This window comes from Panulirus ornatus, chromosome 19 (genome assembly GCF_036320965.1).
Source record: "Panulirus ornatus isolate Po-2019 chromosome 19, ASM3632096v1, whole genome shotgun sequence".
In the NCBI taxonomy this organism is placed as follows: Eukaryota; Metazoa; Arthropoda; class Malacostraca; order Decapoda; family Palinuridae; genus Panulirus; species Panulirus ornatus.
Window position 1 is genome coordinate 67,439,025 of NC_092242.1, and position 14,150 is coordinate 67,453,174.

The window sequence follows — 14,150 nt, forward strand, 5'->3', positions numbered from 1 at the left end:
AGAAGGACAATAAGTAATCTGCTATTGCTGGCAAAGGAAAAGAGGTGAAGTAGGAGTTCCATGGTGATATGTGGGTTGATCAAAGTATGATCTTGTGTGCAGCTGCAGGGAGAAGAAAGCGTGCTTACGTTTGCTGGGGTGAGGAGCCGTTGTCGAGAAAGGAGGCGATGCTGAGGTTCCATGGTTGTGCTGGAGGAGGGAGAAGGCATTGATTAAGTCCCGTGGATCTGTTGCAGGAGGAAGATATTTCCGAATGCTCGTGATGCTTCTGCTGCAGGAGAGACGAGGACTAGCCGAGGAGACATTGCTAAAGAAATTTTCGAGTGGAGGTGAGTGCATTGAGGTAAAGAGCCGTTCAAAGTCTCTATATAAGCTATCTGTCTTTCTTTTACTAGTTTGTGGAGCTAAAGAAAGAAAGCTACATATAGTATTTTTCGTATCGAGGCATATATATATATATATATATATATATATATATATATATATATATATATATATATATATATTTTTTTTTTTTTTTTTTTTTGCTTTGTCGCTGTCTCCCGCGTTTGCGAGGTAGCGCAAGGAAACAGACGAAAGAAATGGCCCAACCCACCCCCAAACACATGTACATACATACGTCCACACATGCAAATATACATACCTACACAGCTTTCCATGGTTTACCCCAGACGCTTCACATGCCTTGATTCAATCCACTGACAGCACGTCAACCCCGGTATACCACATCGCTCCAATTCACTCTATTCCTTGCCCTCCTTTCACCCTCCTGCATGTTCAGGCCCCGATCACACAAAATCTTTTTCACTCCATCTTTCCACCTCCAATTTGGTCTCCCTCTTCTCCTCGTTCCCTCCACCTCCGACACATATATCCTCTTGGTCAATCTTTCCTCACTCATTCTTTCCATGTGCCCAAACCATTTCAAAACACCCTCTTCTGCTCTCTCAACCACGCTCTTTTTATTTCCACACATCTCTCTTACCCTTACGTTACTTACTCGATCAAACCACCTCACACCACACATTGTCCTCAAACATCTCATTTCCAGCACATCCATCCTCCTGCGTACAACTCTATCCATAGCCCACGCCTCGCAACCATACAACATTGTTGGAACCACTATTCCTTCAAACATACCCATATATATATATATATATATATATATATATATATATATATATATATATATATATATATATATATATATATATATATATGGATAGATATGCAGAGATGCCAACATCTGAGTCAAGAATCATTGATATAAAAGTGCCTGTTTTCTGTTTATACACGAACTTATCACTCCTGCGGGGAGTTTGAGGGATACTCACCTGTAAACATTTTTAGTATTAACACCCTGAAAAGTAATTTCCTGCATCGGTGAGATTTAATCATTCAATTTTAGAATCATCTTAGAGTCCTGTAGCTGAGCAAGATACAGTAGATGCCCTGAGTTTTCATGAAACACGACAAAACTGGCGGTAATAAACATTTTCCATGAGTTTATCGCATGAGGTCGTGCGTTGAACGTCAATTCCATGAGACGCACGGAAAGCCCGCTAGAGTTCACTTGCGTGAGTATGGTGCAACTGAACTCCGCCCGCACAAGGTTACGCAGCGGGTGGAACAAGTCGCCTTCAGTACGGTTGAACTATAGGCACTAGGCGTAGAGAGTACATATTGTCGAGGAACATTCTCACTTCAAAGAAATCCATCGATTCCCTGCCACTGATTGTTAAGCAGTCGCGATGCTGCTGGAACCCCGTGAAAAGGTTATTGAGATTGATTGATTAATTAGAAACCAGAGCCACCTTACCCAAAATATTTAATATACATGGAGAAATGATATTTTCTTCTAATTCACTCATGTTCAGTATTCATCATCATCACAATTTTGAGCTCGTTAATCGCATCCCTTCCCTCCCCTTGACTAAATCGGAGGCAAGTGCCTCTGTGGCAACTCATGGGGCTGTTAGGATTAGAAATGATAAAGACAATGATGATATAAAGAGATGTGGACGTTCTCATTTTCAGGCTACTCAGATATCAGGCCCTATGGTTGATTTACGTCGGTTCTCATTTTCAGGGTCGCCTGTGCTATCGGGCCCTTGGGTAATTTAAGGAAAAATTGGATTTGCTCATATTTAGGGCTCGAATATCTGGCACTGAGATGATTTAAGGAAATTCTATATTTTTTCTCTGTTTTTGGACCCCTTAGACTATCGGGGTTTGATACCCCTTCATCACCATTGCCCACAGACCATCTTTTTTATTTCCCCAACCACTTCACATGTCCTAGTGTAGCCCATTGACAGCTCGTTGACCCCTGTATAATACATTACACTAAAACCCCTTATCCTATGTACGCCTCACCCTCCTGCGTGCTGAGGTCAGGATAACTTAAAGCTTCTTTCATTTTATCCTTCCATATCTTTCATAGCTTCCCGTCTCCCCCTTACCCACCTCCACCTCTGATATGCATATTCTTTTTCAGTATCTCTTCGTTCGTCATCTCCAAATTGCACTGCACTTAATACTACACCTCTCTCCTTCGCTGTCATTCTTTATACAATCAACCATCCTAACACCATATATTGTCCGTAGCCACTTCGTTTTTAATTCATCCAGCCTCTGTCCATTTATTTGCATTTAGGGCCTAAGACTGAAACCCGTACAGCTCTCTCGGAACTATTATACCATTTCGTATGATCTGCTGTCAAGTATATCTACAAACATTCTTATTTACGTATGTTAGAGGAACGGAGCAAATGTTAGGAAATATTATGTGAAAACTTTGAAATTAACGCCCTGTTTGAAGGAGTATCATTTATGTTCTACATCATATATGTAATACTTAGAATTATATTTCATTGTAATTTACATCCTAGATCCCCTTCCCTAAAACTTTTTTTTTTTTTTTTTTTAGAGGATTCGTTCCCAACTCGACAAGCAAGAGCAAGAAGTTCGTCGCGATAACTTGTTCCCGAGTCACTTGATTGGCTATATTTTTCTTCATTAATTGGCTTGGTTACAAGTGTCTAAGTAAAATCTCTGCAAGGATCAGTTAATTTACTTAATTGTATTTCATTACTGAGAGTTGTCAAGTCGTGAAAAGTGCATTTTTACTCTATATTTTGGACAACTACATGAAATACTTGGCAACTAACGCAAAGTAAATTCAACTGAACGCGAGCGGCCTCTGGCATTCAGAATCAGAGACCTGCAGAGAAGGAGCACGGTAGGAGAGTCACACTAACAAGTTGTGTGATTTTTGAGTTGAAAGAAGGTATTTAATTTGTTTCTGGTACACATGATAAGCTTAGAGTATTACTTTAATATATATACTGGAATCCTGGATGATAGCATGCCTTGTGTGATTGGAACTGCATGTCATTGTACCCGGTAACCGCAAATAATGCATGGGGTGTCCCGCATATCAGGTTTGTATATTGTCGTTAGTAGATAAGGAACTTCTTTTTATCAATTAAAGATTATTTCGATATTAGTCAATACATATATGCAAGGCAGCATATTATAAAGTAAGAGTGAATCAATATTATTTGTTTCTGTTCTGACGAGTGTGACCTTGGCAACGGACCGGTGCCGAGTTGTGTTTTTCCCAGAATGTTGGACATTTGAGGCACTGAACATTGAAAAATTGTAAGAACCAAAGCTAGTGTATAATATTCCAACAATAGGCAGGTGAGACTTTGTTAGAAATATTAAATTGATCTAAGACTGGCTATATTTATACATAGATGCTATGATGTTTATTTTAGATTTGTAAACGTGGATATAACTAGACAAGTCATTACAGGAATAATGTAATTAGATTGGCCATGGCAAATTCAACGGTGGGTACTTAGTAATAAACACAGGCCTTTGATTATCCTAGGGGAAAAAAGTGAAACTTGTGAGTTGCGTTTCCAGTTACGAACTCGGTCATAAGCCAATTTCAGGTTTTCCAAGGGGACTTTGTTTATGTAGTAGTTTAAAGTCGAAGACTTGGGTCTATTAAAGATTAGGGAATTAGTATAAATCGTGTATGATCGTTCATGGTTACCAACGAGTATTATTTGCTAGGGGAAAAATTACCTCTATCCATACTTGATATGTCTGTCTGTGAGGCTTCATATTACTGTTACTTTTTGGCTGCATTCATAGAGGTGAAAAAGGCTAAAAGTAAAATTCATTTGTGACCCACGTTGAAGCTGTCGCTATTAATAATTCAGGGTTCGCCTATATATAGGGCAGCAACCAAACTGGGGCTTAAGTTCCCCTTATCAGAAATGGGTTCTGAGAGTCCCAAAGATGACATGTGTAATACAGGAATTGCTTAGAAAACAATATATTTCCCTTGAAGGGAGAACATCTTTCGGCTCCCGATTCCCGGTTGGCGCCTTGTGGACGGCACTACATGACATCGATTACAGATCTTGTTTGTCTTATCGCAGGCTTTCAGGACTTGTCTAGGTTCGATAAATTGGCAACAAAGTGCTCTGTTGTACAGTATTGATATACAGAAAAAGACGCATTGAAGTAATATCTATAAATTCTTGAAGGTATTCGTCTACACTTGCAAACATGAATTGAGGGATCAATGACTGTGGCAACCACACAAATAAAGAGATGCCAAATACCTCTTTCATGTAAGACTAGATTATATATGTAAAGAATTTAGGAAATTGTAGTATGAATTCATAGACACAAATGGAGTTGGAATAAAGTAATATTAAATATCATTACCTTTATGGAAGAAAATTAGTGACAGTAGTGATAGGTGACGGTAAATGTACATACATTCCGGAAGCGTATATGAAGAGTTGCCAAATCTCTTAAGTCCCACTAAAGGAATTTTTCATACCACCTTCATGAATATAAATTTAGTTTATAATGACTTTATACCACATTATGGGTGATGATGATGGTGATGATATGAAGATCTAGAATGCAATAATATTCTTTCACAGTTGACGTTCAGTTTTGATAGAAAATTTAACTCCAATACAATTTTGACACCGTAGAGGCCTTAAAGCTATTTTAAGATACATTAAACTCTTCAGTATCCACAAGGAATTAAAGATGAGCTCGTTATGTCGCATTTCAATATGTATTTCTCAGTCTTACCTGCCCACCTCTCATCCCATACTGTCTATTTATATATCCTCCTCCTTCCACCCAACCCTTTGCCCATCGCACCGTGTTCCAGCTATTCAATCCCCACCCCACTCCACCCCCCCCCCTACCCAAACACCCAACAAACCATCCTCCTGTCCACTCCATTCCCCTGTGAACGCCGGCAACTTGATAAAGATTTAAAAGTCTCTCTCTCTCTCTCTCTCTCTCTCTCTCTCTCTCTCTCTCTCTCTCTCTCTCTCTCTCTCTCTCTCTCTCTCTCTGCTTTAGGTTGAGTTACACGCCTCCAACGGCGACGATGTATCACCAGTGTACAGTCTCAGAAGAACTCATTCCTAATTAGTTGATCCTTTCCTCACAACTGGCTATCAAGCAGCCTTGAAGCCGCAGAAACCCATAGAAAAAGGATCCTTTAGGTTATGATATATAAAAACCAACAGCCTGGATCGAATCCGGGACCCCTGTGCAAAAGGCGGGGGCGCTACCGCTAGGCTATGGTCTCGCCAATTTGGGAAATGACTATTCGAATCTTATGTACTAGAATACCCTTCGTCTCACGTTGGTGAGCAATGGGGTCAACACGGGTCATTTCCCATCGGGGTCACACAGCCAGCAGATAGCATTTTACCGAACCTAACTGTATAACGCTGAGGTATATGAATATGAACAAAGTGCATTTGAACGCACATCATAGAAGAAAAAGTTAGGTGCCATCATAGCCGAACGGTAGCGCTCCCGCCTGTTGCACAAGGGTCCCGGGTTCGATCCTGGCTGTTGGAGCTTTGTATGTTCTATGAAGGTGCGTGTTCATATGCACTTTGTTCGTATATATATATATATATATATTGGTCATCGTCAATATCAGGAGCTATTACAAAGTCAGCATTTTTATTTCATTTGAAACTGTATCACATTTTACATCACATACATCCACTAAGAACCTACTACCTGTCATTTATACATGGACCGCCCTGTGTCAGCAAGCACATCCGACCTGTGCTAGTAATGACATCCGAGAATTGGCTTTCATTGACAAAAGGCCGTGTCAAGCGTAATATTGGTAATCTTTACACATGCAAATGGTACCTAGCATAGGCTAGGATGTCTGTGGGCGTACATATAGACGTGGTGCATCTATACAAGGTTAAGACGGAACAACAGGTGTTAAACACTTCCCATTAAACACAAATAGCACTCGTAAATGACGTTAGTAATAGCAAGTAGCATAGTAATCGCACACTCATGTTTGTCGTTCTGATAAGCGTATATCGTCTCGCTGTTGTTTGTTTATCAGTAATAGGAGAGGCTAATCTTACAATTGTTATTGTTCAAGATAATAATTATCAATAAACACGTTCATCAAAGATTATCGAAACATTCAACATAACATTAGTGAAAATTAGCTGAGAGCGAGTACATTTCTAATACTCAAGCTGAATGATGATAATTAAATGTGCCCATAACTATGGCTTTATGGACCCAGAGGGCGTACCATATCCATTTCTCACCTTTAAACCTAGAACGGTCGAGATTTTTTGCGTAGAATTTATTCCCACTGAATGTACCTGAGAAATAAACTGATTTCATTGTTAAATAGTTTTTCCATTGTCATACTACCATAGTTTAGTTTGTACTGGAAGTGAAGAGGTCTCTCGTCCTTGTTAAGCCTAAGACGGCCTTCGATTTTCTGATATAATTGAACGTTCAGCGAAGATTTCTTTTAAGTCAGGCACGTTTGCTCCTTTTTTTGTGAGAATTCCAGGGAAATCAACTCCTCTAACGTAGATTTGCAGGGTTTTTTTTTTTTATTTCTCCTTAATTTGCAGTAGAATGTATTCAAACAAGACTACCAAAACATTATTTGCCCTGAATGAAAGTTCCTGGCCAAGCACAGATTAAAACAAGATTGACAAATATTTTCCATCTTGTCATCAAATAATCTGATTTCTAAATGCTACGGAATATTACGGATTGTGCTGAACAGTGGAACAAGTTAGGACAGGATGCTCCATCTTGTGTATTTGAAAAATAAGCAAAAGTTAGGGAGCCTGGCGAGTGACGGTAAGAGAGCAACCAGACCGTAGGGATGACAGTAGAAATATTATGGGAGCACATCGTAGGAAGTGTGATGGAAAGAGATCGGTAGTACAATCAGGAGAGATGTAGAAGGCCAGCGAAAGGAAAGTGATAGGAAAACTATGAAAACATCGTGATGGGAGGACACCTCAATGAAACATAATGAAACAATAAGGCAGGGAGAACGAAAAGTCTACAGGTGGTAAAGATAAGCGGAACTTCGGAAGACCCTCAGAAAGCATTGCGTCACGTTGTGTTAGACAGGACTGCCATCGTTCACCAGAGGACTGGCGTTCGGGGAAGTCTGTGGGTAGTGGCGCATAGGTGAGAGTTGCACCATGCTAATTCAAACCGAGATAGGTTGAAGGTTTCTTCATTATCACTGTGGTGCAGGTAGTGTTAGGGACATCTTTTCTAATGGACTCTGTTTCTAAAGCTATGGTATCTAACAAATCTCGATGTGCGGGGAAAAATATCCCATAATTAAGATATATAAGATAGGATTTTTCGGTAGGAATCAAATGAAGGAAGACCCATCCACTCATATACACACATATATACATACACGCCTATACACGTACATCTACATATCAACATATTCACATATACATACACAGCCATATACATTTTTTTTTTTTTTTTCATACGATTCGCCATTTCCCGCATTTGCGAGGTAGCGTTAAGAACAGAGGACTGGGCCTTAGAGGGAAAATCCTCACCTGGCCCCCTTCTCTGTTCCTTCTTTTGGAAAATTAAAAAAAAAACGAGAGGGGTGGATTTCCAGCCACCCGCTCCCTCCCCTTTTAGTCGCCTTCTACGACACGCAGGGAATACGTGGGAAGTATTCTTTCTCCCCTATCCCCAGCCATATACATATATACACATATAAATATTTATGCTCGCTTGTCTTCGGATATCCATTCCTGCGCCACCCCGCCCCTCAGGATGTTTAACAGCATGGCTACCCCATGCTTCAGCGAGTTAGCGCCAGGAAAACAAAAAAGGCCACAGTCGTTCACACTCAGCCTCTAGCTGTCATGTGTAATACACCAAAACCACAACTCCCTCTCCACATCCAGGCTCCACATACCTTTCCATGGTTTGCCCCAGACGTTTCTCATTCCGTGGTTCAGTCCACTGACAGCAACGTCGACCCCGACATATACCACATCGTTCCGATTCACTCTATTCCTTACACGCCTCTCACCCTCCTGCATGTTCAGGCCCCGATCGCTCAAAATCTTTTTCTTTCCATCCTTCCACTTCCAATTTGGTCTCCGGCTTCTCCTCGTTCCCTCCACCTCTGACACATACATCCTCTTTGTCAAACTTTCCTCACTCATTCTCTCGATATCTCCGAACCATATTAACACACCCTCTTCTACTCTCTCAGCCACACTTTTTATTACCACACATCTCTCGTACTCTTTCATTACTTACTCGATCAAACCACTTCACACCACATATTGTCCTTAAACATTCCATTTCCAACTCATCCACCTCCTCCGTACATCCATATCTATATCCCATGTCTCGCAACCATATAACATTGTTGGAACTACTATTCCTGCAAACATGCCCATTTTCGCCCTCCACACATCCTTCATTGCCCTCTGAACCTTCACCCCCACCCTCATCATATGACTAACTTCAGCTTCCATGACTCCATTCGCTGCTAAATCCTCTCCTAGATATCTAAAACACTTCACTTCCTCCATTTTTTATCCATTCAAACTCATATCCCAGCTAACTTGTCCCTCAACCGTACTCAACCTTAATAGCATTGCTCGTATTCACCTTTACTCTCAACTTTCTTCTTTCACATACTTTTCCAAACTTAGTCACCAACTTCTGCAGCTCCTCACTCGAATCAGCCGCCAGTGCTATATCATCGGCGAACAACAATGGACTCCCTTCCCAGGCCCTCTCATCCCTTTTCTCCAAAACTCTTGCATTTACCTCCCTAACCACCCCATCCACAAAGTAAACAACGATGGGGACATAACATCCCTGCCGAAGACTGACTTCCTCTGGGAACCAGTCTCGTCTCCTCCATCTCGTACACATACCTTACATCTTGATAAAAACTCTGCTTCTAGCAGCTTACCTCCCACCGTATACTCTGAAGACCCTCCACAAAGCATTAGTATAATATGCCTTCTGCAGATCTATAAATGCCACATACTGATCCATCTGTTTTTATATTTCTCGCACATTTTTGAAGAAATGAAAATTTTCTTAGTGACCAAGTGACGTTGGCCTAAAGTATTTCCGCACAATTGCCGCCAAAATTGTTGTACCAAATTCTTAGTGGGTTTTGGTCTCGTATACTTACAATACAAAACAACTAAACAAATAATTTTACTGAAATTGGGTGCGATTTCTTAGTGTCACAGGTCATTAAAATAAGTGAGAATTGTCTGCCCTTCTTTTGTTTACTTGTCGTCTGCTAGCGAGATGGCTGAGCGGGTGAAAGAAACGAGAAATGTCAAGAACAAAACAATTGCAACTTTATGTGATGGCAGTTTAAGTGGGCGACAAATTGCTGAAATTTTGAAAATGTGTACTTCTACCGTCCTTAAATTTCTGAATCGGTACGTTGAGAGAGAGGTTATGTCGAAAACGGCAGTAGAAGTGAGAGACCAACAAAATACAATGGCCCACTTGACACAACTTTTACTATTTGTAAAAACCAAGCGTAGGAACAGTTTGCATGAGATTACTAATACGTTTAATAAGTTAGCACCGGTGGTCAGACTGAGTCAAAAAACTGTTAGAAGTTTGATATTCTATGGTTACAAGAGAAGGATTGTAAAGAAGAAAGTTATCCAAAGCTAACTGTTGTAGGAGGGCATGGTGTAGATCGAATCACCATAAAAAATGTAAATACGTTTTGGAACACAAGTTATATTTTCTGATGAAACGCAAGTAGTGTTGAGCAAGAGCAGTAAAGTTTGTGTGTGGTGAAAGGAGTGTGAAAAATGGTCTCTGCTGCTTTGGGGAAAGTGGTTATCAGACTCCCAAGATAGTTGCAAGTACCTTGGTGAGAGGCTGTATTACACATGAAGGTTCAGAATTATGGTTTTATGGCTATTGGCCTGTTTTTACAGGGGGTAATCACCTTCGTCCTTCAAGACACAAGTTTCAGGTTGTTTATCAGCGTTATCTTGTGCTCTGAGCACGTGATTTAACCTAGAGAAAGTATACAGTAAGCCCAGCATTAGTTATTTGTTAAGGTTGGTTAATGAGGAAAGAGAATGATTTACAGTCAGACTATCAACCTGAGCTCCTGACAAATTTAAGGGCCATAAGGATAGCACATAATTCCAGTTATAAAGTTAATGCCCTATTATTTACCCTTTGTTACAGGTCATCTTAAAAAGTATGTTACAACTTTGAAATTTTAGTTTGTGATATTTTCTCCTTGTACTTCATTTCTCAAGCTTAATCCCCCAATTTACTTCCATCATTGTTGCATGTCACTTGAAATTGATTAATTTTATCATCCAAGTTCTGTTATTTTCTGTTTTCAATTAAAATTTAGGCCTTTCCTATTCAACTTAAAATTTTGGCAAAATTTTGCTTGTACTCCCTAAAGGATTTTAAATCCCTGTAGCACATTTACAAAGTAGGTGAACATATGCATTAAGCAAGGAAAGTGGAGATTTTTATTTATCACTGGAGTATATTCATATAGAGGATTCATAGAGATATTTTTATTTATTAATTTCAGATGGCTCGTGGTCGAGGAAGAGGAAGGCAGAGAGGTGCCAAGCGCAAGACAGATGTGGATGAGTGAGTACTGAAGATATGTCGAGTCATAGACCCATGCTTTACTGGAACCAGGATTTTCTCTAAAGTATTGTCTACCAGTGAAGAAGAATATTTTGATTTTGATAAAAGTGAGAAATAAACATTCACTCCCATAAGAAATGAAAATTATGATATCTCTTGTCATTGATTTATACAGTAAAAGAATCATTCACTTTTAAGAATTTAAGTTTTGGAATACAGAAAAGTGAAAAACATACCTTTTAAGGCATGGGTAATTTAGTTAGAGGAAAGAATGCCAGAACCACTTCATAGGTAGTGTGATGTATATGTGGATAAGAAAAAACAAGTAATACATCAATAATGTTAGTAGTCTCCACACTGAAGCATGTTGGAAAGAGTGATCAGTACCTGGGAGGGCAAAAATTGGTATGTTTAAAAGTCTCAGTGAAAAGTTTTTATCGAGGATGTAAGGCATGTGTACGTGTAGGAAGAGAGGAAAGTGATTGGTTCTCAGTGAATGTAGGTTTGCGGCAGGGGTGTGTGATGTCTCCATGGTTGTTTAATTTGTTTATGGATGGGGTTGTTAAGGAGGTGAATGCAAGAGTTTTGGAAAGAGGGGCAAGTATGAAGTCTGTTGGGGATGAGAGAGCTTGGGAAGTGAGTCAGTTGTTGTTCGCTGATGATACAGCGCTGGTGGCTGATTCATGTGAGAAACTGCAGAAGCTGGTGACTGAGTTTGGTAAAGTGTGTGGAAGAAGAAAGTTAAGAGTAAATGTGAATAAGAGCAAGGTTATTAGGTACAGTAGGGTTGAGGGTCAAGTCAATTGGGAGGTGATCTGAATGGAGAAAAACTGGAGGAAGTGAAATGTTTTAGATATCTGGGAGTGGATCTGGCAGCGGATGGAACCATGGAAGCGGAAGTGGATCATAGTGTGGGGGAGGGGGCGAAAATTCTGGGAGCCTTGAAGAATGTGTGGAAGTCGAGAACATTATCTTGGAAAGCAAAAATGGGTATGTTTGAAGGAATAGTGGTTCCAACAATGTTGTATGGTTGCGAGGCGTGGGCTATGGACAGAGTTGTGCGCAGGAGGATGGATGTGCTGGAAATGAGATGTTTGAGGACAGTGTGTGGTGTGAGGTGGTGTGATCGAGTAAGTAACGTAAGGGTAAGAGAGATGTGTGGAAATAAAAAGAGCGTGGTTGAGAGAGCAGAAGAGGGTGTTTTGAAATGGTTTGGGCACATGGAGAGAATGAGTGAGGAAAGATTGACCAAGAGGATATATGTGTCGGAGGTGGAGGGAACGAGGAGAAGAGGGAGACCAAATTGGAGGTGGAAGGATGGAGTGAAAAAGATTTTGTGTGATCGGGGCCTGAACATGCAGGAGGGTGAAAGGAGGGCAAGGAATAGAGTGAATTGGATTGATGTGGTATACCGGGGTTGACGTGCTGTCAGTGAATTGAATCAAGGCATGTGAAGCGTCTGGGGTAAACCATGGAAAGTTGTGTAGGTATGTATATTTGCGTGTGTGGACGTATGTATATACATGTGTATGGGGGTGGGTTGGGCCATTTCTTTCGTCTGTTTCCTTGCGCTACCTCCCAAACGCGGGAGACAGCGACAAAAAAAAAAAAAAAAAAGAAGTCTCAGCAATATCCCATGGATGTGAGGCATGAAAATAGTTGAGATAGATGAGGACATACAGATGAGGATGGATGTGTTGGATATGGAATGTTTTGAGGGCTGTGTGGCTTGAGGTGATTTATCAGAGTAATTGATAAGTGGGTGTAAGGGAGGTGTGGTAATAAAAAGTTTGTGGTTGATAGAGCTGAAATATGTGTGGCAAAATGGTTTGGACTTATGGAGAGAGCAAGTGAGGCGAGGTTAACAAAGAGGATAAATATGTGTTAGAAGTGGAGGAAAAGGGGTGAATCATATTGGAGTTGGAAGGATGGAGTGTAAAAGATTTCAAGTGATCAGGACCGAACATGCAGGAGGGTGAAAAGTGTGCACGGGAGAGTGAATGTGAATGACATGGTGTACAGGGATTGATGTGCTGTAATGGACTGAACCAGGGCATGTGAAGTGGCTGTGGTAAACTATGGAAAGGTCTGAGGGGACTGGTTGCGGATAGGGGCTCTGGTTTCGGTGCATGGCACCTGATGGCTAGAGAATGTTTGTGAGTGAATGTGGCCTTTCTTCATCTGTTGCAGGTGCTACTTTGCTAATGGGGGAAATTGTGATCAAGTATGAAAAACTTCTCTTGTCCCACTTTGTTATTTTTTTGTTGTTTGTTATAAAGAAAAGTTGCTGAAATCAACAAGAAGTGTCCTTACTTGCAATGAGATTTTAAAGAAACTAGAAGAGGAATTTCCACTGAGTCTAACTGGAGCTGTATTAGGAGAGCACTTTCTCTGTACTGTATCTGTTCGGAAAAAGTGCTCATTTGGATGTAACATTCTAGAAAAATATATATAGTAGAGATCAAAACCAACCAACTTTGCTGAGTCTAATGTAAGAATTCATAGCTTTGCCATTCTTTGATGATAATAGGTATTGGAAGAATAGAACATAGCACTGCCATATTCATAAGAATCTGGGATTGAAGACCACATTCGGAATGCACTGCACCTTTGTCTTTATGTTAATCTTGTTTAATGAATTATACTCGGCAACAAAATGATGAAATACATTAAAAAGGATTGTAGGAATAGTAATTAAGTTGAGAAACAGAAAACAATTTATTACCCTTGTGCATTTAAAACAATGATTTCAGAATACCACACTCAGAGAGTTGAATTTATTGTACTCAAGTTCTAGTATAAGGGGTGGGGTGTAGAATTGACATGCTGTCTTTGGGCTGAACTTTGACATATGAAGTGGTCATGATAAACCTTGGGATAGTCTCCGGGACTTGGTTGTGGGTGGTGGTCTCTAGGTTCATTTCATTAAACATGACAGATAGAGGGGATGTCATTGTTTATCTGTTCCTGATTCTACCCTGTGGTGGGAGAAGCTGTTGTGTATGAATAAAGTTATGGTACAACCCCAGGACCACTATTATGGGATGGAATGATATCCCATCAATTTTCCTTACTAACTTTTCACTTGACTGCAAGAAACTTGTGTGCATGATTTGTGTAGTAAATTGTAAACATTCCAC

At 40.3% G+C, this 14,150-nt stretch overlaps 1 protein-coding gene across 3 annotated transcripts in view; it reads left to right on the top strand.

The window, feature by feature from the left end:
* The first annotated feature begins 3,191 nt into the window (after positions 1–3,191).
* LOC139755657 (protein mono-ADP-ribosyltransferase PARP3-like) overlaps positions 3,192–14,150 on the top strand; it is a 53,318-nt gene continuing 42,359 nt past the window's right edge. The window contains exons 1-2 of one of the 3 annotated variants that reach the window (XM_071674283.1): positions 3,192–3,289; positions 10,949–11,010. In XM_071674283.1, the coding sequence (XP_071530384.1) occupies positions 10,949–11,010 (62 nt within the window). In that variant the 5' untranslated portion in view covers positions 3,192–3,289. Of the gene's footprint in view, positions 3,290–9,658; positions 9,810–10,948; positions 11,118–14,150 lie in introns of those variants that run through there. The other 2 variants (XM_071674284.1, XM_071674285.1) reach the window with 2 other exon arrangements.